Genomic DNA, 26,462 nt, shown 5'->3' on the forward strand with positions numbered 1-26,462 from the left:
CAATATGCCTAACTAGTGGAAGAAACCATCATAGAAGTGAAACCTGTAGCTTATCAGTCAAAAAAGAGGAAATATTTTATTTTAAAATGTTCTTAAAATGCAACTGAGGTGCCCCTTGAAATCTGAGTGAAGAAAGGTTTGAATTTTTTTTTTTCACAAATCATATATTTAATACCCGTTGCAGAAACAGAACTTTCCTTAAACAAGGTAGCCTAATTGTTTCTTTTTGTTTTCCTTGTTTCTACAGGCTTCTATATTGTTTCTCTTTGGAATTCTTGTTGGGAGTTTGAGTTTTTCACTAATCATTTTCGAATGGATTAATGAAGAAAAGAATCATTATCCTTAACTCCTACAAAGCAGTTTATAAGAGGGTTTCCAGCAAGACATGTATTGTCATAGAGCTCTGTTGATTATGGACTATATATAGAAGACATTGCAACTGTTATCGTTATTCAGTCATTCAGTCATGTTCAGCTTTTCTTGGCAGAAATACTGGAGTAATTTGCCGTGTCCTTTTCCAGTGTGTCCCCATTTTACAAATCAGGAACTGAGGCAAATATAGCTTAAGTGACTTGCCCAGGATCACACAGGTAGCATGTGCCTGAGGCCAGATTTGAACTCAGGTCTTCCTAACTCTAGGCCTGGTGCTCTATCCACTGTACCACCTAGCTGCCCCAGTTATTGCAAAACTAATTTCAATTTTTCATCCAGTGTTAGAAGAACATGTTCTTTGTACAAATGAACTTTCTTACTCCTGAATTCACTACTTTTGAAGTTATTTAATAGGGATGGCCCAGAAACAGTCAATCACCTTATGAGAAAAGAAAGCATACCTTCAATCTTAGCAAAAGTCTAGTAAAAGAACAACAGCAGAGTTTATGCTGTTTTAAAGTTTACAGACTACTTTACATCCATTATATCATTTGATCCTCACAACATCCCTGTGAAGTAGGGACTGCACTTTACAAATGTGGAAACTGAGGTTCTGTAGGATAAAATGATTTGCCAAAGATCAGACAGCTGGTAAATTACAAAACTTGACACAATTTGAACCCAGATTTTCTGACTACAGATCTAGTGCCCTTTTTATATTTTACCATGCTGCTTGCTCACAATCCAATGAGATTGCAATATACTTTAATTCAAGAACTCTGTCTGCTATTTCTTGTGTCTTTCATAGTGCTTAGCACAGTACTAGACACAGTATTCTTATAAGAGGGTAGAACCAATGTTAGTATACAAGCTAACAATATTTGTCTTATTTAATAGACTGTGAGGCCTGTTGGATTTGAATCATGTAAAATAACTAGCATTATTTTTTATTATATTGTACTACAGTAATACTCATTGAGACTAGTCAGTATTTCCATTACAAATACTTGTTTTCTAAAACCTCAATTTAGTTTGAACTGACTTTCAGGATATTTATGTTCTGATTCCATAAGCCATTGTGTGTTTACACCCCTATTAGAGAAAATAAAACTTTCTAGTTATATTCCTAAAGCACAGTGGGGAACTTTAATCTGTTTGGACCTAATTATGTGCTGCTGTTCAATTCAAAAATCCCATTAAAGCCGTTATGTGTTTATGCCTTCTATAAATCCAGACTTAGGTCTGTTGTGACAGCTGATAAAATTGCTCCCCAAACTCATCAGTTAGCCAAGAGAAGTGAATGCATCATTAGCAACAAAGAACTTGTTTCAACATTCCCATAGTTATTCATTCCCCTTCTATTTTAAGTTGAAAATATGTGCCCAAATGAGATCCACCCACATTAAACTTGTTTGTTTTCCTATTTTTTCCTTTACTGATTCTCATTTTTAATAACTTGCATTGAGTAGTCATTATTTAGGAGACATGAGTTTTTAGCATATCTAAGAGAAAAGCTGTTTCATTATGACTTTGGTGAAAGAATGGTTGGAAATCATAAGTCATGTGATCCTAGCACTGGAAAGAACTTTAGAATCAAAGTTTTAGAACCAGAAGATACTTTTAGAGATTGTCTGATCCAACCTTTGATTGATGTAGCTAAAATAATTGATGAAACAGCTTAAGGTGTTAAAAGATTAATTGTCCCTTATGGTGGGATTCTTTTCACTGCACCGCAGCCTTTGCTTCTACATCAACAATGTTGGATTGATGAAAAACTTTAACGGGTATGGTGAGGAACTACCATAAACAGCACACTCAACACCTTCAGCAGCTATATTGGTATTATCTTCATCACATTGTTGATATCTTATTGTAAGATGTCACAGATCCCAAAACACAGCAGGACCTCAAGCACTGAAATAATGCTCTGTTATGGTACTGTTTATCTGGACCCAAAAGTGTATGACAATGAGTGATAAGCATGGCAATCACAAACAGGAAGGTGGATACAGAACCAGTAGAAATAAAGAAACTTGCAAATTTCTGGGAGACAACAGAAAACAAAAGCAATACCCAGGCAATCATATCAAAATCATTCATCTTTAGTTCTTTAAACCCTCTGCATCTTAAAACCTCTTTCTGTCTTCACTGTAGTCTCAGGATGAAGTATGTGGTCCTTTTACCAAAGGTAACTGCTCTCTTCACCTCTGTGACCTTGATCACATGGTGTTGCATCGCCTCTCTGACTTTGCTCTGTACCCCATTTCTTTACCACTACAACAAGATGACTGAATGAAAGACTGCCAATACACCCAATTTTTCGCTTCTAAAAACAACGAAGAGGTAAGGGAGCCCCCAAAGAAGCTAATAGTAGAGACTGAGGAAATGAACAAGCTAAGAAGAATTTTTCAATGTAGAAATATCATGGGTTAAAGTAATCCTGGGATAAAATTCCAGAAGAGGAGAGTAATTCTGCCATAACTGTATGTAGAAAGCCATAAAAGAAAATAGAATGAACAAGTACCCCTAGAGAGGTTAGAAAACATAATGAAAGAATTGAAGGAAAATTTTATACATAAGGAAGAAACCAAGAGTTTTTGAGAATTTCAACATTTATACCAATGCTCCTTCAAGCTCCCTAACTTCCCAATTCCTCATATGACCTCTCCCTCCATCTGCTGCATACCTAGGAACAGTCACACCCTGCATCTCACAATTACCAACCAATGTTAGGTTTCCTTAATCAAAAACTGCTATTCCTCTTTCTGTCCTTAACCTGTCATTCCATCTCTCCTTATATCTCATCACTCCCAAACCCATTATTCATCTTCATTTACCCCTAACCTACCCCACGTTATTCCTACTCTGACTTTTTCCTTTTCCATTCTCAACCAATTCAACTTTACCCTGCCCTTCACTCACAAATTCTTTCCCCTCCCCACCTTGTCTTCTCACCATTCATCATCTGTGATATCTCAGTCCTGGGTTATTCCTATTATCTGCCACCCCCATTTTTACATGCTGCTGAATGGAGCTGGGAGGTGTCACAGCTGTTAACTAGGTGCACCATAAAACCAGTTATCTAACTTCAACTGGACTTAAAACAACAAGGCAATCCATTTATTCCTCCCCTCAACCAAGCTATTTCAAACTTTAAAAAAATATTATTTTTAGTTCCAAATTCTCTTCCTTCTGCTTCTTCCCCTTCCCATTGAGAAGGCAAGAAATACAGCAACCACTGCACATATAAAGACATGCAAAACATTTCCAGATTAGTCATGCTGCAGGGGGGGAAAGCAAGGAAAATTAAGAAGAAAAAATATCCTCCAACCTTCACCCAGTCCAGTTCTCCATATGGAGGACAGTGTTATCCATCATGAGTCTCGGAAATGTCATATCAATTGTGTTGATCAGAGTTGCTAATCTTTCACCGTTGTTTGTTATTACAATATTGCTGTTACTGTGTACATTGTTCTCCTGATTGTGCTCACTTCCCTTTGTATCAGTTCATATGTCTTTGCCTCAGACTTCCTGCCCCTAGACTTCCACATCTCTTTCCTCTTTCATCAGAGGACCTTGCCTCTTACATTACTGCAAAAACTGAGGCCATTTCAAGTGTGCTTTGTCTTCCACCTTATTTTTATTTTTCTCAAAACCACCTGACATCAACCTCCAATCTCTGAAAGTCTCTTGAAAATGATGCGGTCCTTTACGTCTCCAAGACCAACCCTTGGAGAGAGTACATGAGTGCTTGTGCCCATGTTTCCATTTTCTCCTGTCTTTTCCAGCAGATTTCATTCTCAGTGATTCTCTATCTCTTATCTTCAACCTCTCCTATTTCCTGCTTTGGTTTCCCCAATCTTTTAAAAGAGCCATCACTAGACTACTATCCTTGCAAACTTGTGCTATATACATCTGCCTTTCTCAGCCAAACTCAGAAAAAGCTATCTACGTTAGTAGCCTTCACTTCTTCCACTCCTCAACTTTACCATCAGTCTTCTGACCCTAGCACTCTACTGAAACTACTCTCTGCATATGTGTCTGTGTGTGTGTACACAGACACATATACGTATATATATACATATATACACACACACACACACACACACACACACACACACACACCAGATTGTGCTCAACCAATCCCCAATTTATGTCCAATTCTATGCTGCAAGAAAAAGAATTGTTATAAATGTTTTTGTTCATATGGGGCCTTTTCCTCTAACTTTGATCTTTTCAGCATGTAAGCCTAATAGTTATGTTACTGGCTATGCACAGTTTAGTAATTTTTAGGGTATAATTCTGAGTTGCTTTGCAGAATGCTGGACCAGTGCAGAGTTTTACTAATAGCGCATTAGCCTGCCTTACTTTCCTGTAGGTTTTCTTACACCTATCATTTTCCTTTTTTATTGTTGCCATTGTGGTGGCTATGAAGTAGCCTTTCAGAGTTTGTCTCCCTGTTTCTCACCTGGGTGCACTACTTTGGGATTTTGCTGATTTCCATCTTGTCCCAGAAAGCTCATTATTGGCAAAACTTCATCATCTTGCAAGGTCCTATCATCCTTAGGATTCGACATTATGTCTCTCCTCTGTCCTTCTGATTGGAAGATTAACTTCCATCAACTCTAAAACTTCCCTTTAAGGAAGGAGTCCAGAACATCTCATTTCTCACTCAATGCGCTACTTTAGGACTTCTCTGACATTTCCACCATGCCCCCATCTGCTTTCCTTTCTCTTCCGTCCAAATTATCCTTCTTTCAGCTGCCTTTTGTGTGTTGTCATCTTCTATCAAGCTACTTGAAGGCACAGACTGTCTGTTTTTCTTTCATATCTGTATCCCCAGTGCTTAGTATAGTACCTGCCACATAGTGAACGCTTAATAAATGTTTACTGACTGACCTGCTTTTCTCTATTTGTTAGTGATGAGCATTACCTCACTCTGAGTACTAGAATAGGCCAAGGTCTCACATTGCATCCTGGACCTTCTGCAGTCATCCTGATGAATATCTGGTCACTGGACCCAGATGACTCATGAGGAGCAAGTGAGGTTGGTGACCTTGCGCTGCCCTCTCTCACTCAAATCAAAGTCAAATGCAAGTCGTGTCATCATTTCTCTGATGTCATGGTCTTTGAAAATGAAGGACAAACACAGATAGTAATTCGGAACACTTTTTTTCATATAGTTATTGATAGTTTTGATTTTTTCCTTTGAAAACTTCTTGTTCATATTCTTTGACTATTTCTTGGAGGAATGAGGTCTTTATCTTAACACTGAATCAGTTCTTCATATATCTTGTATGTGAGAATTTTATCAGAGAAACTTGTTACAAAGGTATTTCCCACTTGGGTATTTCTCTTCAATTGTTAATTGTATTAGTTTATTTAATTGCATTAAAACTTATATAATCCAAATTGTTTATTTTATCTTTTGTGATCATTTCCATCCCTTGTTTGGCCAAGAAAGCTTCTCCTAACCATGGATCAAAAGAGTTTGCTTTAATTTTTGTTTTTTCTAGAGAATTTGAACATTCTTTATATTATCATTTGTAGCTTAGACTTAACCCTTTTAGAATTGCTTTTCATATCCTTTGACCACATGTCTATTGGATAATGACTCTGATACTTAAATATTTGAATCAGTTCTTCATATATCATGGATTTCAGTTGCCAAAGGTTTTCCATGTCTTATTCCACTACTTAGTTTGTGACATGTCATTCTTCATGTATTCATTTGAAAGTAATGTTGGTATATTGGGTGAAGTGCAAGTCTATACCTAATTTCTGTCATTGCTTTCCAGTTTTCCCAGCAGGTTAAGTCAAAAACTGGTCCTTTTCCTAGTACCTGAGGACTTTGGGTTTATTAAACAATATGCCACTATGCTGATTAGACTCTGTATATTGTGCCACTAATTGTTCCACTGATTGGTTTTTCTATTTTTAGCCAGCACTAAATAATTTTAATTATTACAACTATGTAGTGGAGTTTGGTGTCTGGTATATATATGCCACTTCTCATTTTTTTCATTATTTCTCTTGAGACTGAAATTCTTGACTTTTTGTTCTTCCAAATGAGTTTTGTTATATTTCTTCCTACCTCTTTTAAGTAATCCTGTGATAGTTTGACTGCTATGGCATTGCATAAATAAGCTAATTTAGGTAGTGTGGTCATTTTACACTGGCATGACCAAGCAGTGAACAATTAATATTTCTCCACTTATTTAGGTCTGTATTTCTGGGTTGTTTTTTTAGGTGTTTTGTAATTGTATTTATATAGTTCTGTTTTGTGTTTTGGTAGATTTATTCCCAAATACATCATGTAATTGTGTTTTTTAATGGAATTTCTCTTTCTATTCTTCTTGCTAGATCTTATTATTAATTTACAGAAATGCTAGTGATTTGAGTCCTGATACTTTGCAAAAGTTATTAGTTGTTTAAAATAATTTTAGTTTGCTGTCTAGGGTTCTTTAAGTAAGCCATAATATCAAGTACGAAAAGTGATAGTTTTATTTTTTCTTTTTCCATGTTTATTCCCTCAAATTTACTTTTGTCATTTTATTATTATAGCTATCATTCCTAGCACTATATTAAAATAGTAGTGAAGATAATGGGCATCCTTGATTTACCCCTGATATTATTGGAAAGACCTCTAGTTTATCCACATAAAATGTTGGTTCTTGATCTTAGATAAATACTATTGGATATATACTTGATCATGAATCAATATAAAAATCAATATAAATTAAAGGAAAGATCCATTTTTCCTGTGCTTTTGAATTTTTTTTACTAGAAATAGGTATTGTCAAAAGCTGTCTCTGCCTCTGTTGATATGATCATAAGATTTTTTGTATTTTTCTTATTAATATGGTCTTTTATTGTTATAGTTTTTCTAATATTGAGCAAACTCTGCATTATTGATATAAATTCAACCTTACCATGCAGCATAATATTTTGATATGTTGCTTTAGCTTCTCTGGTAATTTTTTTAAATTAAACTTTTTTTTTTTTAAATCAGTGAAAACCCAACTTTCTTTTTCCCATCCACTCCTCCTAGAGAAAGGGAACAAGCATTTGTTAAGATTCTAGTGTGTACCAGGTACTGCGCTAAGTTCTTTACAAATATCTCATTTGATCCTCAAAACAACCCTTTCTACCTTGCATATGTTTTAAAAAACAGAGAATTAAATGACACATACCAATTTGTGTGTGCAAGTACTCCATTGCTCAACAAATTGAAAACTGAATAATGATCATACAAACTGTGGCTAAGCTGAGTTTATATTTTACCTAAACATTTTCAACACTCTCCACATTCCATCTTAGCCCTCCTTTCCTCCTTCTTTTCATCCTTTAAATCACAATTAAATTCCACCACCTCCTAGGAGTCTTTCTTATCCTTACCCTGCACACACACACATACACACACTCACACCCTCGCACCCCTCCTACTTCTATTTCACTCTGGCAGACCTCACATAGCACTTTACTTTCTAATTCTTTAACGCTTATCTTGTATTATATTGCATTATAGTTATCTCTGCTAATGTGTTGTTCCCCTAATAGATTGAACTCAATGAGGGCAGGGAGTATCTCTTTTAAATATTCTGCATCCCTCAGCATGTTGCCTAGTGCTCTGCAAATAGAGAGCACTTAATGAATGTTTGTTGGTTTGCTTAATCCAGACCAGTGTAGCTTGTTCGTTTCCCATCTAGAACAAAAGTACCCGTATATCTTGAATTTTTACTTCTTCCATTAGACAAAACCAGTTTGGATCTATCCCACTTCCCTGTGCTCCTCTCACTGGGGGTGGTGTGGTGGCATATGTAGTGGAGAAAACCATCCTGACTTACCTTGGTTTCCAATGACATTTTTCAGTCAAGTAGCCTTGTTTGCTGGTATCTTCCTACTATAGGCCACTCACAGCACAGCACCACTTTTAACTCTCCTCCTGTATGATGAAATGTTGCCCGCAGCACATTGGCCTGACAAGTCATTTCTGGGGCACCACTTTTTCAGTTTTTCAGAATTACAGCCCAAGATATAAATGACTACTTGAATGCTTCCAACCCCAGTGGTACCCAACCAAATAACCCTAAATCTGCAACAGATGCAAGAATGCCCCTGGGGCAAATGTTAAGTGTGATAACAACTGGGCATCAATTAATGCATTTTCCCCCTACCCATGGGATATAAAGAGGGACAGAGGAAAGATTTGGCAAGAAGGCAAGAATCCTGTTGAGTATTTTGCCCTAAACTTCTAAGTCTGATTAACATCAGAATAAATTATTTTAGAGGACTCATTATTTTTATAACCTGATGTTCTGTTCCATCTACCTATCTATTTAGACAACAACTGTTCCCTAGAACAGCTTGGAAGTGTCTAAGATAAACAGCAAAGCAACTTTGCCCCCTTTACCAGTTATTGTAGACATAGCTCAAAAGCTTTTCTGAGGACTTGCCTGTGACAGTATTTGGGGGGTGTGTGTGTATGTGTGTGTGTGTGTGTGTGTATGTTTTCTTTCAGAGCCATTTGTTTTTTCTAAGGCTCATTTTTTATAACTGATGAGATTATAACTATTTAAAATAAAATTTAAAAAAGAAAACGCAAAATATTGTTCACTGATAAGACTTGTGGCTTATATTTGGTGTCATGCTTGTTTGATTAGATGATTTGAAGACACAATAAAAAACCAAATTGTGCCTTTGTACTGAAGTTAGATTCTTATAAATTCTTTTCCATTATTTGAACCAAATGTTTTCGTAATGTCTAAGCATTTAAATGGTTAAAACCAGTCTTTGAAGTTAACACTCCATTAAGATGAATGAGGGTAATTCACACCTCTGTAGGGACTATATTATTTCAGTCTGGCTGCAGAGCAAACAGAATTGAAGCAGCCCATTGATTTACTGTGTGAAGGCTCTGTACAAACCAAAAAGTCTGGAACTTTCCTTCTTTATTCCCCTTGTTTTCCTCTTAGAAAAGCAGAAGCTGAAAAATCAGCAAACTCTGGGAATATCCTTGTAGTCTCTGAAATATTCTAGATTCCTTGAGTTAGCCACTAAAGCCAAGACTTGCAGTTCAAGGGGAGGCAAGTCACCACATAAATGCAGCTCATCCAGCTTTGTTCTTTTTCCTGAGTAGCTGATGGCATGTCCTTAAAACTAAAGTTTCATTTTCTTGTAAATTTCACTAAATGGAACCTCAGAAATAGAACTATCAAATTTCAGGTAGACCTTACACATGATTTTTAATGGAGGTATGAGCCAGTTGTTGGCCCTCAACACTCTTGCATAAGCTTCTAAAAACATTTTCACTTTTGCAAAGTCTACTTTTCTCACTTTGCTTACCAGGGGGAGAAGGAGGAGATGGAGATGGTTTGGTTGGGCCTGAGTGTCAAGTGTACAAAGTAGGCTTTTTGCACAGGCACTAATTTGCATGTAACAGTTGTATTTGTGCCAGCTGGAGGACAGTCACAGAAGCACAAAATTTAGGATCTAGACAATCTTAAATGCCTTCTACTTGAACCAAACCTCCTACCCCCTTATTTTACAGAAAAGTGATAGAGGCCCAGGGACGTGAAGGGACTTACCTAATGTCACACAATGAGTAAATAGCAGAATGGAACCAGCATCCTCATCCAAGGCCATTTTCCTTAGATTGGGACTGCTCTGCATTGAGATTTTTAGGGATCTCTTTCAGTCTATCCCTGAAAGGGTTAATTTGGAAGCCAGGGCCAGGAATCAGGATGAGTTAATTTAGCACAAAGGAAATACTAGGCATTGTGTGCATTCATGTTAATGAACTGGGTAGATTTTTTTTTTTTTTTTTTTAGGTAAACAAACTTTTCCCTCCACCCTGCTCAGCCTTGTCTGTTTGCAGGCAGATCAAGTTACTAGCTAATCTGTGGGTTGCTTGGCGGGCAGGCTATTTCTGTCCTGGCCTGTCCCTGGTGCTAACTCTGCCAGCATATGGTAATGGAAAATAAGGGTTTGAACAAAGGGATTTAAACTGGATTAATTTTAACCTGCTTTTCTTTTCATAGCATGTTGACAGTGCTCTGTAGCTAGGTCAGAATTAACTTACATTAAACTCACTTTAGTCAGTGTGTCTGTGAGTTAAATGTCAGCCTTTAGTATCAGAATTTCTTACAACTCTTTTTTGGGGACAAAGAATTAATATTCTTATTTAGACATCCTATTTATTCACTCTCCTAGAGACACTCCTTCTAATCTTCCCATTGTGGTGGTAAGAATAACAAAAATAAAATAAACTCCATAAAAAGCATCAGGTATTTATTTCTTACTTACAAAATTTTGAAAATAATTGTTTCTCACATCTTTACAAAAAAAAAATCTAATGCTTGGGAATCATGACAAGATAAATGTGAAACTGATTAAGGGTGTTTCAGTGTTATAAGCTGTATAAAAGGAGGTTCAGTTGAAAATACAATAATTGACTTCACCATTGTCTAATCAGAATCCTTTTTCTGTAGTTCACTCTACCTTTATTGGATACTCGGTCTTGTGTTTTGTCTGTATCCTGCTCCCTTTACTCCACCAACAACCTCTGTGTTCCTGTGCTTCATAGCAAGTGGTCAAGAGAAACAAGTTAAGAGACAGAAAGAATTGATAGCATCATCTTGGCTGAGCTCTAGGTCTGCCAGGTGGAAAAAAGTTAACTTTGATCAGACTCACCCTGGAGGATGGCTACAGAGGTCATTTCTGTGTATGATGATCTTAGAATACAGAATCTCAGAAGTGGAGTTCAAAGTTGATAGGAACCTCAGAGACCATCTAGTGCAGGGATTTTTAACAGGAGAGTGTGTCTGCTAGAGATAGGGAATAGGAGAGGGATTGTACTTAATTTTTTTTATAACTATTTCAACATAACTGGCTTCTTTTGTAATCCTATATATTTTATTTTAAGCATTTAAAACATTCTGATAAGGGGTACAAGGCTTTCAGCAGACTGTGAAAGAGGGTCCTTGAAAAGATTACCTTTCAAAATATGGTTCAATCTGTATATTCAAACAAGGCTCTCATCTTACAACACATTCTACATCATCATAAATCCAGCCTTCATTAGAAGATCTCCAGGGAAGGGGAACCCCACTCCCTCCTAAGAAAGCCCATTTCACTTTTCTAATTATTCTAATTCTAGTTATTATGAAGGTTTTTTTTTTCTTATATCAAACCTAAATTTGTTTAGGATAATAGATATAGAGTCAGAAAAGACCTTCGATATCAGAGGAGTCTAATCCCCTCACTTTACATATAAAGTAAATAAATCATAATTCAGTTGAAAAAAGTCTAATAGACTGTACTTTAAACCTCTATTCTTCGAAAGGTGTTAAATTAAGAAATTAGATCGCGTAGACAAGACAACATACTAAACAGTGAAATAAAGACAAGAGAGATGTTATTGACAGCTGGAGTAGGAAGAGATTGGTCCTTGATGAATCTCACCAGCCATAGTAGAGCCTAACAGAGAAAGAGCATGAGGAGTCCTTCCCAATAACCCCTTTCTCACAACCCCCCAGTAAAAAACCTAGAGCTTTATTCTACTCTGAACTCTGTGTTCAGATCAATATGGCAGCTTACACTATTTAGATGGATAGTCAGTAAGTACAATCCTTCCTATAAGATGGAGGATCATTTGTCTTTACTATCTGTTCTACTTCTGTTGCCCTCCCAGTCCCCTAGCCATTGCCATGAAGCCTGATGGTGCACCTTAAAGACCTCTAGGCCTCCCCATGGGCCCTGAAGCTAAACTTGCCTACATGTGTTATTTCCCTTAATTAAAACTTTGATAACAGGGGTTGTTGTACTTTCTTGTTTGTATACTCAGCACTTAGCACGGTGATTGGTACACATCAAATAAATGCCTTATTGTGTGTGTATACACACACATATATGCACATGTGTATACATATATGCACATATGTGTGCATGCACATGTACACATATGTGTATGTGTATATATATCATAGCTAATTTTCACGAATGAGTTGATGCCCTAAATTATTCTGAGGGGCAGGCTAATGTTTACTGTTACCCCCAAAACAATTCAGTGCACCACCCTACCTTTACTCCTTTATTTTCATGGGTAATAAAGACCCAACTCCATCACACATTCAACTTTTTCTGATTAACCCTACAAATACAAATCTGCTTGTATTTTTTAAAATTTTTTAAACATTAGCTATAAGTTATATTTTACACAAGTCACATCACCCAATGTGTGTGTGTGTGTGTGTGTGTGTGTATATATGTATATATATATTTGTATTTGAGTTATCTGTGTCTTTGTGAGTCCAGCTGCATCATGTTCTAAACTGGAAAAGGTTTTTTTTATAATTCTGATTGAAGTCATCTGAAAGACATCTCTGAATTCACACAAGTACACGTATATTATTCTAAGGAGTAGCAGAAGTGACTTTCTGTATGTGATATTCTTGGGACACATTATATTTTATGCTACTAATCTTTAAAGGTTCAATTTTCTTACTGCCTCAGTAAGATTAGTGAATTCTTGAGTCCATTTTCATACTGTAGGCTATAATTCTGTGCGGTGTTCATAACTAAATGTCACCAAACGTGTATCTGTTGACTCTTATATTACATAACCTTGTATAATTTATTTTATCACCTAAATCACATTTTAATATGATTGACTGTAAATTAACCAAGCCAAAACCCTCTACTCCAGTTCTGTTTTTTTAAACAAATATCCTTTATGAAACACACATCCCTTTTGTTAGTACAGACATACACCCCCCTTTTGGAGATGGGTATCAAATATAAGCATACCATGTTAAATGTGGCTGCTTTGTTGGCTGGCATTATTTAACTTTATTTCATTTTTACAAGGTAAATTTAGATGTGTGTGTGTGTGTGTGTGTGTGTGTGTGTGTGTGTGATATGAGGAAATGACTGTAGTGAAAAAAAACCCCAAAGGCATCAATATAAAAAACATGAAAATAGTGTCTTGTGAGTAGACACCCTTTTAAAAATGTACCATAGGCTTCACCTCTAAATTTGATTTTCTACAGAGAGTTTGAGAAGATTAGGACTGAGAAAAGACCATGAAAATTAACAATTAAGGGATCATTGGTAACTGGAGAGAGCAGTTTTAGGTAAGTATTGTGATTAGAAACCTAATTGTAAGTGGCTGAGGGGTATATGAGGAGAGGAAGTGGAGGCAGTGAGTGTAGACAACTTATTTTATTCCACAAATTTGGCTAAGAAAGGAAGGGGAGATAGTAGGATAATAGTTAGAGAGGATGGTGAGGTCTAGAGGTGGCTTCTTAAAGACTGGGCCCCTTTGAGACCATTGGAAAGCAAACAATTGATACAGAGAAGTTGAAGATTCAACAGTTAGAGGATAATTGAGGATGCAGGTCTATATGGAGAAGAGGGAAGTGGATGGGGTCAAGTTCATATATTGAGGGGTTAGCTTTGGCAAAGAAAAGAACTACTTCTTTATCACACAACAGGGATGGGGAGGATGAGAGATTGGGACTTTATACCAATGAATTTTGAAATGAAGAGAATGCTGAAAGAGGTGGTTTACATTGAAATGCCTTTCTTTTGTTTTCCATGAAGGTAAGAGCAGGAATAGGACAAGGGAACAAAGGATTCAAGAGCAGAGGATAGTGTAGAGTTGAAATAGTTAACTGGTGGTGTGGGGGATGAAAGGGGGGAACATGAAACTAGAACATGGGTAATGGCCTGGAAAAGTACCGAGGGAATGAAGGTAATGAACTGGTGTAGGAAATATAGTAGGAAGCACAGGGAGAGGTAGAATGAATGACAGGAGTGATGGTCAGATAGGGAAAGGTCACAGTTTCTAATTAGGGAGGTTCAACACTTGTGGGTTATGGTTTGATTGAACACATGACTCTACATGTGATTGAAATAAAGTGGAATATGCCATGATACTATGGTGGTTGAAGAAATGAAAGGTTAGGGAGCTTGGAGAGGCATCTACAAGGTTTTCAGAATCTCAGATAGTAAATAAGTCAAATCTGCCAAGAGAATTCACCTCACAAAGCAAATTCGAATGCTTATAATTACAGTTAATGTTCATGCCACCAGATATTCAGATCTATTGAAAGCTGTAGCAGAATACATGAAAAATAATCAGGTTCAGATTTCCATGGCAGATAATCCCTCAGATTTGTTATTTAAAATACAATGTAGATAGCTTATTTAACCTTCTTTAAATGCTTTTATGCTGTCTTCTGTTTCTTAAATCATCATAATTATGCCAAGTTTTCTTCCACCCCGCTCTTCCTTGCCCTCCCGGATAACCTCCCATATAACAAAAAGTATTTTTTAAAGAGGAAAAACAATCACAACTGATCAATATGTTGAAAAAGTCCTAAAACATGTGCAGTGTAATATTTGTGAACCTCCCACCTCCATGAAGGGGTGGTTTGGGGTGTCCTCTCATGTCTTTTTATTCAAGTCCTTATATTTTCAGTGTACAGTTCTTTCCATTTACATTGTTGTATTGTATATATTGGGGGTTTTCTTTTTTGGCTGTGCTTGTTTCATTCTGCATCAGTTCATATAGATCTTTCAACATATTATTTCTTACAGTACATTAATATTTTATTACATTTGTGTATTACAGTTTGTTTAATCATTCCCTAATAGCTTATTTTACCTTTGTGAATTTTCCCAGTTCTTCTGATTGATTGACACTGTGAGTTCTCAAAGTATTTACTTAATGAATATTGGATTGAAATTAGAAACTCAAAGTATCAAACTCCTAAATTAATTGCTTGTAAAAATATCATCTCATCTGATGATAAAGGATGAATTTTGTATAGACAATAAGTTCATGCTCAAGTGTATAAATTTATAAAAATCCATATAGTCTTTTTGCCATCATTTTGAAGTTTTAAGGTGCAAACTCAATCTCTAAATATTATATCTGAAGGACCTTTGAATGTCATTTATTTCTTATTTAAATTTATGCTTAGGCTCAAAATTTATAATTTCAATTTATTTTTAGGCTGAAAATTCATGGAAAATTCTCAAATAGCTTTTAACTAATTCACCAACTATAAAGCCATGTTTGTTCTTCCTTTGCCTGGAGAATCAGAGATGGAAGCCACCAGTCTGGGCAATAGTTAATGTCTGTTGAACTCTCAATTGTGCCTTAATCTTCTCTCTCAAAATCTCTTGTGATGCTTGAGAACAAAGTTAACTCTTGGCGTACTAAAGTATACACATTTAAAATATTTGGACAATCATTAACCAGAGTAGCATCATGTTCTCAGACAAATATTTCTATTATAGAAGTCCTCAAATCCAAGAGAATCCAATTTCTTGATGCTCTTACCCCTTAGGTATCACTCTCAAGTATTAACAGCATACTTTTTTTTAATACTTTTTGCAATTACAGTATTTCAAACTCATAATTATGGCATTAAGAGAAGACAATCTTATGAACATTGAAAATATAAAGCAAAACTTAGTACCATCAGTCTGATTACCTTTAGTCCAGTTAAGTGCATCTCTAAATCATTAACATTAAAAAACTCTATGGATGTATCTTCTACTTGTAGCATCTCATATTTGTTGCATTCAAAACATACCTACAAAATATTTCATAACTGCAAAAAATCAATGCAATTCATCATCATTCAACCCTCCAGAAAAATTGTGGAAAAAATGGATAATATCCAAAAATAGATAATAATTGTGTTTACTAAACTATTGTCAGTCTTTCATGGAATTTGTTCCAAGAAAGACAAATGAAAATTAGGCTGTACCCACATTTAATTTCTCTCATAAACTGGTGACATAGATGTATTGCATAGTAATTACAGTCCATAACTGGCTCATTTTGGAGGTTGGGGTGCCCAGTTCACCTTTACAACAGGGGCTGATATTACCCCACCTCCTGACAGAGGAAATACCTCTTCTATTAGATCACCCACCCCACCAAGCATACCATACCACTGCCAACCTTGGGCTATCTAGGCAGAAGAATCTGTCTCCTCCCAAGCAGAACAAAATGAAGCTTCCCTACCTTTGATAAAATCATGCTCAGATTGGGGGTCTGACTAGGGTAAGAAGATTCAAGGCAATCTCATCAGTAATGTCCTTCTAAAAGAGAGACTGAGCTTTAGAAGGGAGAGGGGACTGAGAGGAAGCTCTGAGTCTCCAAGATACTGATTACTAAGAAAAAATAATTTTTCACACTATCAACCCATGTGTATTTGAACTTAGTTGGCTCAGTTTTAAAGTTGTTCCACGATTCCAGTTTCCCTTTTTAAATCCACAGCAAGATTCCAGCATCAATTAAATTAAGCTTGAAAATGTTAGCAATTTTCCCAAAACTCTTGAAGAGGAATTGCCTTTATGGAGACAGTCTCCTACTCCAAACAGGTCTAAGAGGTACAAGTTTTTCTATGAATCTTTATTTTCATTTGATTTTCTGAATCTCCAACTGCTAAATATCTTGCAAGTCAGACTGTGTTGGAAGTGACTATATTTATCTGTGTACATCTATAAATAGTTTATAATTTCTTTTGAGCACATTACTGTTAACTTCTTAACCTTAAACTTTTTTCTTTACAAATCACATGTAGCATGTGCACCTGAACTACTCTTTTAATCCCCATTTACACTAACAGATTTGATCCCTAGAGGATAGCTAGGCTTCTATTCTTTCTACCTCGGGGGTCTTAGGAGGAGCCCTGAAGGGTTAGGATGTCTGTAAAATACTGTATAAATCAGGGTGTTTCCCCATGATTATCAGTTGCTATCAGTCATCCAGATGCAATTGGCTTTTAATGAAGGGTATTTACTACATTTAAGAACAATTGCTACAAAACATTCCCCTCAAAAGTGTATGACATGCTCTCCCACAAATACATATGGAAACCAGGGGGAAATGGTCTCAGGTTTAGAGGGCAAATGTGGCAAAGGGGTAAGACAGCTCCTGGAGTCTTTGCTGGAGTCTTCAAGATGTTCCCTTGAAATAGGGTATGGTTTCATTGTCTGGCTCCTTGTATATCCTTGAATCTGCCTTTCTTTTTGATTCTAGTCTGTCCTCAACTCCTGATGCAGACACTGAAATCAGTTGTTTTGAGGATGATGTTAGGATATAGATGGGTACTCTAAAATCTTCCAGACCCTTTGAAACTCACAACATCCTCTTTTGACCCAAAAAGGTCTGGTAGGATTCCAAAACTAAAATTGAAAGCAAGGGCTGATACTGATGCCAGGGTAGGACCAGGACTTAGGCTCTTCTCCTCCCCACCTAGTGAATCTTTCTCAGAGATCTGACTAGAGACTACTACTAAACTTCCAAACATTCAAATCTCTGGGTTTCTTGTTCCCAATTTTATAGACAACTAACAGGATGTGACCAAATTTCCTCAAACAATGTGTTCAGAGGTCACCTAGTTCATCTAATGGTTTTAAAGACATCTAAACTGAGTAAGGGCTTTTTACATTTTGTCTAAAGCCTGTGATTAATTGATGTCTTGCCCTTGTTCACACCTCTGATTGATTTATTATTCTCACTTGACAAAGGTATCAGGGTTTATCATCTGTGCTTTAAGCAGAGGGGAAGGAAGAGGAAGTGAGTTGATTGATTAGCTAATCAACCTCCACTTTTCACCTGTTCCATTTTACTGTCTTTTTTAGATTTCTTTTCCCCACTGTTTCCCCACTCTTCAGTTTGATATACTTTGTGTGTTGTGGACTAATTAGTTCTTTCCAGTTTTTTTTCTTTACCTAATTCTCTTTAGGTACTTACATAAATACAGTCAAAGCCATACAAAATTCCTTCAGTTTGTCAAATTGAACTCAGTCATGTTTTCTCAGATTGGCTCCTGTGGGCAATTGGAATTTTTCCCAGTAAAAATTAAATATTGATTTTTAAAAAATTATGTCTCAGTAATAATAGCTAGTGGAGAAAGAGTTTAATTTTCAGGATTTGAGAGAACTCCTAAGTTCTACAATACCCACAAGAGAAAGAGCATAAAGGAATAAATTTGGTAGCAAATATTTAAATTTATTAATTTCTAATTTAATGATCTGTCATAAATCCAGAGATAACCCATTATGAAATTCAATGTAAACTCAATTTGATTCCCGTTATAGCTTGAATGATCTTTCCCTATCCATCAATTGGCCAAATCTGGAGAAAAGATATCTGCTTAAATTAGGAAAATTTCAATTTTATTTTTAAACTGAATCAAATTTATATCCCTTCTTAACCCTTAAAGGTTAATCATATGTATTATAAACAAAAGAAAATAAATCAAACTTCTGTAATAAGTTTATAGCTGGTAGTCAACTTTTTTGGGGAAAGCTAGTGGATAAAATATGGGCCTAGATTTTGGAAGACCTGAGTTCAGATCCAGCCTCAGATACTTAATAGTTGTGTGACCCCAGGGAAATCACTTTAACCCTGTTTGCCTCAGTTTCCTCATCTGTAAAATGAGCTAGAGAAGGAAATAGAAAACCACTCTAGTATCTCTGCCAAGAAACCCCAAATGGGGTCATGGAAAGTCCAACACAACTGAAAAAAACTAAAACAAGTCAATTTTTTATTTCATCCATTCCCATTTTAGTTTTAACAGGCCTTTAACATTGAGTTTAACTTCTTTTTTTCCTTGTGTCAGAGATTTAAATTTTATGTTTAAAACATTTTCCCCACTCTCAATTAGGAGAAACTTTGTAAAGTCACTTAAAATTCCCATGCCAAAAGGAATTAACTTGATAGTCATGCAACTGCTATGAACAACTTCAAGGTGCAAGGCATTTAAAATATTCTTTCTTCTCTAAGATTAGGTAAAGAAATAAAACAACCTTGATGAATCCCAGATCTGTTCCCTAACTATCTGTGTGACAGTCTTGGATAAATCACTTCATCTCTCTGGGCCTCAGTTTCCTCATCTGAAAAATGAGGGTTATTAGATTTTACAAGCTCTGCAGTGCCTTCCACATCTAAGAGATGGTCAATCAGAAGTCAGGCCCAGACAACTAAAGGAAGAGAAGCCTGGAGTAGCCTAACATGAGAAAAGTGCAGTCAAGGTCTACATTTCACATTTATCAGGGAAGGGTCATAGTGAGAGATGGCCAGATACAGATCCAGCAGAGGCTTTGGACTCACTTAGCCATGCACTCTCTCCAAGACTTCTCCAGAGTCTGAGCACATTCAGACCTTATGACCCAAGAAAGACAAATATGTAGACCCCATGAAGCAACCCTCACTTCTCCCTTGAAGTGTTCTAAGGGTGGACGCAATGAACACAATGTTAGCAAGTCAGACCATTTTAGAGAGTATCATCATTGATAAGGAATCTCTTTCTGTCTAGACTATACTGGGACATTCTTCATAATGTTGGCAGAAGGCTCCCTGTTTTATTCTTCACTGAATGCTATTACTCACTACGTCATTGAATCAAATTATCTCCATTGTCCTATTTGTCATGAAATTTTGTATAGTGTTACCAGGTATGGAAAGACACTTTGTGGAAAGCTGCTAGAGAGACATTTTGATCTAATAAGTCGTGCCTTCCAAAAAAGCCACAATGATCATTATGCACAGTACATATTATTTTCTTTATACCTTTGTTAGTTGTGTGATGGAAAAAAATGTGATCTGTAGTGGAAAAGCACCTACAACAGCCTTCCCTCCCATCATCATGACTTCATTTAGCATAACCTTAATGCTTGATGCTGTTTTAGGTCCAGTGCAAGGTCAGGAATCAGAGATATTGCCTCAGTGAGGCAAATAATAAAACAAGAAACAAATGAAACCCTCTTCTGCTAAAAAAACAAAGGTAAATAACAGCCCATGTAGGGTATACAAAGTTTGAAAGGTATGAGGAGCTACATCTTCTTATGAACGCTGGACTCACCAGAAAGCAAAGCTTAGTGCATTTAGCCTATACTGGCTTGGGGTCTCTATGGCTAAGGCCTGTGCTTTCATCGTACTGTATGGTATAAGCAACTCCTTAGGGTCCAAAACCTAGGCAGAACAAATAATGTATGACTCATTCACAGACCCATTCTCATGAAGAAAATTGACACATGGGTTAGTATACTGAATTTTCAGTTATCTTTTTGTTATTGTTAAAAGCGCCATCAATAATCTTTTCCATTCTTTAAGAGTCTTCTTTTTGAAATACTTTGAAAGTTGAGCAACAAATACCTCTAAAGTTGTGTCTTCTTCCAATACCATGTTTTTTTTGGAGGGGAGAAGGCAAGGCAATTGGGGTTGGGTGACTTGCCCAAGGTCACACAGCTCTTAAGTGTCAAGTATCTGAGGCTAGATTTGAACTCAGGTCCTCCTGAATCCAGGGTCTGTACTCTATTTGCTGCATCACCTAACTGCCTTCCCTACCCCAATACCATATTCTTAAGTGCTACTGAAACTCCTTCAAGTATAGAGGTGGGTAAATCTAAATGTTCCACTATTATCACTTATCAGAATACATCACAAGAAATATATTGGCAGATTTGTTTCAGTTCACATGTTTATTTTCCTTCTAGAAATGGTAATATATAATGGAAAGAATTATGGACTTGGACTTGAGACCTCAGTCCAAATTCTGGCTTTGACCATGTTACTAGCCATGTAACCATGGGCAGGGCATTCAGTCTTGCTGAGATTCAGTTTCATTTTTTAAATGGAGAGAATATTTGTGTTACCTTGCAAGGTTGTGATGAAATGAAAATGCAAATTGTTATGAGCTACAAAACAAATTCTACCACTGCTCTGAGCAGAATCTATAAGCTCTTTTCATTTAGCTGCAATTTCTTTATGTCTCTGGTATCATTTATAGTGAGAAGGTCAATATGTTTGTGTGTCATTTGATTTCTGTTGGTTATACTAAGAATATTGCTATTTAGTCAATAAGTCAGTTAACAAGCATTTATTAAGCCCCTAGTATGTGTCATGCACTGTGGCAGTCCCAGCTGTCAAGGAGCTCCCAGTTTAATTAATATTTGTAAGTTGTCTAAGAACTGTGTGATTCTTAGCACCATAAGCCACTTTCTTGAGAACAATTAATCACCTGGTGGGTAACCTTCTAGTGATGAGTCTCCATCATTAGCTAAATTGGTTCTTCATAGGACATATGAACCTTTATTATAGCTTGTTAGAATCTTCCAGTACTTATATTCTGCTTCCACCATCTTTGAGAACTCTGTATCACTTCCAATTTATGATAGGGCTCTGGAGCTGGACTTCTGAGGAAGGAGCACCAAATGTGCCAAACCTGCTTGAGAAGTAAGTGATGCATTCTTCATCAGTTCTTCACCTTGTGAAAAAGAATATTAGCAGAATTTTAAAATTGTGATATTTAAATACTATACACAATTTTATGGTAAACAAGAAAGCCTGGTAATATGGGTAAGAACTGCTCGAGTTCAATGTTCATCTCTGCTAACTTGCAGTTTCTTCTATCAGTCTTGAGAATTCTGTCTACCTTATAAGATTATGTGCAGTGAATGTCCCGACAAGTTCAGAAGTGCACTATGACATTTTCTTCAAAGAGATGAAAAAGCAGTCATTTCTGAGAGTTACGTCAAGTGTTCATTCCGTACGAAGGGGATGACATGACCCTCAGGATCCTAAAGTACATCTCCCATTGAATCTCCATTCTATACTCAATGCCTACTTGTAAGAGATGTTTCCAACAGGAAGGTAGGGTGGCAAAGAAACATATCCCTAACCCTGCACTTGAGGCCTGCTTGGAGAGATGGCATCCTGGGAGATAAGGGAAATGAGAAACAACCTTGTTATGATGATTTCCCCCATTGTTGTCACTGTAATGGAGTTCTTCCCTGTAGCAAAATTTGGTGGGAAGTTAAGGTTGTGAACTACCCTGGAGGCAAGGGTAGTAAAGGTAGTGCAGAGTTCAAAGGATCATAGACTAGCAATGATCTTAGAGATTATCTAGGTCAAACTGTTCATTTTACAGAGGAGGAAATTGAGGCCCAGGGGAATGAAGTGACTTGCCTAAGGTCACATAGATAATATTTGAACCCAGGTCATTAAATCACAGGGTCAAAGAATTTGAAAGTTAGGGGAAATAGGGCCATTGAAGGGGGAGTAAGAGGCAGCTGCAGGGCCAGGGTGGCTGGGACAGAGCTAAAGAACTCATGGTCTACTAGAAACTGATGCTGAATCTACTTGAGGGAATTATAACAGGCCTAATGGTTGATGAGGATTTTTTTTTTTTGAATGGAAACCTTAGTCATGGGCCCAGAAGACACCTGTTTTGAGTTTATTATCTTTCCTTCAATTCTGAACTTTTCCCTAGAACTACCCTCAGCCCCCCCAAGATAAGGTTTACCTATGAGATACTCCATGTGTACTTTTATCCTGACAGGAGGATTTGAATTTCCATCCTCCAGGTTCCTGGAGATGATTCCATGACCCATGAGATCAACACTGTGCATGGGAATCCTGGGCAGCATGGAGAATTCCTTTTGGTAGTGAGCCTGTTGGCAGAGCCAAATGTTGACAGTGGTGCTAATGTGGATGCTTCTAAAATGTTGGGGGTTGACAGAACAGTTTTATCAAATTATCAAGCAGATTGTTCAGAAGTCCCCCTGGTTTTAGGACCTCTTCCTTTTCCTCTCTTCTCTCCCCTCCCCACCCCCTTCACACACACATATACCTCATAATCTAGTCACAGTTCAGTTCCTCCTGAACTGTTGGTTGGTGGCCATGGTACTACTCTGTGCCAGAAAGAGAAGTCAGAGAGTTCACCTTTGTCCTCTCCTCCTCACACTATAATGCTCTGCCCTGCTCCTAGGCTCTCCTTTTGTTAGATGGATAGCGGCTTACTATACTTTGGGAATATTTCTCAGATTGGTAGGTCTGACATTTTGTTGGAGGTGCCAGGGTGACCTCTCTCTGTCTCTCTTTCTCTCTCTCTCTCTCTCTCTCTCTCTCAAAGTGGGATCTTGACTGCCTTTAAATTCCTCACAAAGAGCCAACCACTTGATCCCTGCCTTTCCTCGATGGAGAAGTGACCATGAGAAGCCAGCCTTTCAATAGAGGACAATCAGTAGTGTTCCCTTTCAAGACAACGGATGCAGAAAGAGTTTCCAGGTCAATTGAGGTCTGTTTACATATGTGCCACATGGGGAATACCTATGACCAAATTCTGTCCTTACAATTTGGCAAATATATGTTTTCTTATAACCTGTGGAATGATTTCTTTTCAGGTGTATATTACTGTCAAACCCAAAAATACTTTTGGCAGATGGCATTTTTTATAATGTGTGCCAACAAAGGGGTGTGTGTGTGTGTGTGTGTGTGTGTGTGTGTGTGATGTAGTGGATTAAATAGGGGAAAAAACAACGAATATGCCTTAAAAAACCAGCAGGTGTTTGGCCAACATTTCTTAAAGATTCAGATTTCTGCTTTAGTCAGCAATGAATTCCTGTAGTTAGTGTAACTGGGTCATGAATTCTTCCTTTAGAAGTGGGAGTGGGTTAGAGTGTTACACAATACCTGCAAACTTATAAGGTTTCAGTAATCGTTGTGTGAATGAGAGGAGCAAAATCGATTAGAATCCTCCAAGGCAAAGTTGCTGTTAAGAGAAAGCCCAGGCATGGGATTCATTTGCAGTCATGGAGGACTTCACTCTGAGTGGAATACCCAGGCCAAAGGGGCTCTGGGCTCTTATTGTTTCTTGTGATCTTGACAACCTCAGTGTGTTCTCTGAACACTTCAAATCTGCGGTCTAGAGCTGACAGATTTGACATTCTAAAAGATTCATTGCCAGTGGAATCAGCTACTTGTGTCTGCTTTTAGAAAGTGAAATTTAAATAGGAATGTCTATTTTTTAAATACAAGAGCTATCTACCTATAGATTTATGTCTACCTTATTTTCATTTTTCCTTTCAACTTCATATAATGGATCTTCACTGAAACCCCTTCCTCGGTTTTGAGATTAGATGCCATTGAAGGGGCCCTGAATTGGCTAGAGTGGAGATCGTGTTGTCTGTCTTCCAGAGGGAAATTTTTAGGTTTGAAATGAAAGACATTATAAAGATTGGGAAAGGGCGTGGTACAATGTGTAAACAGTACTTGCAAATGCCCACAAACTGAGTAATTAGCTCACTGGCAGGGGTTTGGATGGGCAGGTGTTAGGGTAGCTGAGCTTTGTAGTTTAGAAGCTGTATCAGGAGGAGGGAGGAGGAAAACAACATTCTTGATTGTGTAAAAATCTGATGAAATCAGAAATCAGATAGCTTTGGAATTGAAAACGTTTTTCGAAAGAGAAATATTTTTATTCATTTATATTTATTTTTAGCCTCCCTTCAATTTCCTTATTTTACGGTGGAATTTAATGGCTTCATTAAAAATAAAGTTATTTATTGACTGTAGAAAAAGAATTTCAAAGCTAGAAGGGATCTCATCTAGTACAACCCACACATGAAACAAATTCCCACTGTCACATACCCAACTGGCCATCTAGCTTGAATATCTCTAAAGGAAGGGGAGCCCTTTCATCTCTGAGACAGTTCATTCTACTTTTGATCAGCTCTAAATGTTAAAAAGTTTTTCCTGACATCAATTTACTTCTTTGCAACTTTTACTCTTATGACAGAACAAATCTAATTCCTCTTCCATGTAACTACCTTTCAAATACTTGAAGAAAACTGCTGCGTCCCCTCCCCTCACCGTCTTCTCCAGGCTAAATACATTCAATCCCTTCAACCCATCTTCATATGACATGGTCTCAAGGACCTTCACCATCTTAGTTGCTCTCCTTTGGACGTTCTCTAACTTAACAATGTTCTTCTAAAATTGTGTACTCCCAAAGGGAGAAATAGAATGGAGTAAATTATCTCTCCCAGAAAAGAGGCAAGAAAAAGCTCTTGCAATGGAGGAAAAGAGGGGGGAGTGAGAGGGAAAGAGTGAAGCTTGCTCTCACTGGATTTGGCTTAAGGAGGGAATAACATGCACACTCAGTTTGGTATGAAAATCTATCTTATACTACAGGAAAGTAGGGGACAAGGGGAGAAGTGGGGTGGAGGGATGACAGCGAGGGAGGGCAAATGGGAAGAGGGGTAGCTAGAAGTAAATAGTTTTGAGGAGGAACAAGGTCAAAAAAGAGAATAGAATAAGTGGGGGTCAGAATAGGATGGAGGAAAAAATAGTCTTTCACAACATGACTGTTATGGAAGTGTTTTGCATGACTACACATGTATAACCTATATCAAATTACTTGCCTTCTCAGTGGGGATGGGTGAGGAGAGAGGAAGGGAGAGTAGTTGGAATTCAAAGTTTTAAAAACAAATGTTAAAAAAATTGCTTTACAGGCATCTGGGAAATAAGACATATAGGCAATGGGATATGGAAATCTATCTTGCCCTGTAAGAAAATAGATGGGAAAGAAATAAGAGAAGGGAGGGATGTGATAGAAGGGAGGGCAGATTGGGGGAAGGGGTAGTCAGAATGCACACTGTCTTGGGGTAGGCGGAGGGGAGATATAGGGAGAAAATCTGGAACTCAAAATCTTGTGGAAGTGAATGTTGAAAACTAAAAATTAATTAATTTTAAAAAGTATAAATTAAAAAAGATTTGGTCACCTTTATCAAACTGTAAAATATCCATTCTCTCTCTGCTACCCCCCAAAAATCCATGTTGGGGATTTTTCTTTGTAGTGGGCCTATAAGTCTTATCATTTAGTGGGAATAATGGGCCTTGATGAATGCATCAGTATTTTGAGATGCAGAATTATATCTGATATTGGAAATTCCTAAATGGAAATGGAATATTGCACATGCTCTTCACCATGCCATACATAATTAAGAAATTTATCTCAGAGGTGGAGATAAACATGTTTTAGTTGTCTGGAAACTTGCTTGATTTAAACTCCTTTGAAAAATCTATGGACTCTTCTCAAAACTAACCATGTCAAAGATAGACTTAATGTCCAGTGTGATAAAGTATAGTTTCGTGATGAAGAATTAAAGAATGTGTCAAGATCTTGTGTAAATATTGTGTAAAATAAGAGATCATAGCAAAAGGACATAATGAATATTAAGTTTTTAAATGACATTTAAAAAAGAAAGTTTTAGAGATGGAA

General features: G+C 37.0%; 1 protein-coding gene and 1 pseudogene across 4 annotated transcripts in view; both read left to right on the top strand.

The window, feature by feature from the left end:
- Positions 1-26,462, top strand: part of SLC38A6 (solute carrier family 38 member 6) — a 103,320-nt gene that overhangs the window by 75,142 nt on the left and 1,716 nt on the right. For 2 of the 4 annotated variants that reach the window (XM_072629393.1, XM_072629395.1), the window contains one exon: positions 248-1,795. In XM_072629393.1, coding sequence (XP_072485494.1) covers positions 248-346 — 99 coding nt within the window. In that variant the 3' untranslated portion in view covers positions 347-1,795. Of the gene's footprint in view, positions 1-247; positions 1,796-13,421; positions 13,506-21,579; positions 21,638-23,315; positions 23,481-26,462 lie in introns of those variants that run through there. The other 2 variants (XR_011971755.1, XM_072629394.1) reach the window with 2 other exon arrangements.
- On the top strand, positions 22,513-23,151 carry LOC140525379 (ubiquitin-conjugating enzyme E2 G2 pseudogene; annotated as a pseudogene).

Source organism: Notamacropus eugenii, chromosome 1 (genome assembly GCF_028372415.1).
Source record: "Notamacropus eugenii isolate mMacEug1 chromosome 1, mMacEug1.pri_v2, whole genome shotgun sequence".
NCBI classification, from domain to species: domain Eukaryota; kingdom Metazoa; phylum Chordata; class Mammalia; order Diprotodontia; family Macropodidae; genus Notamacropus; species Notamacropus eugenii.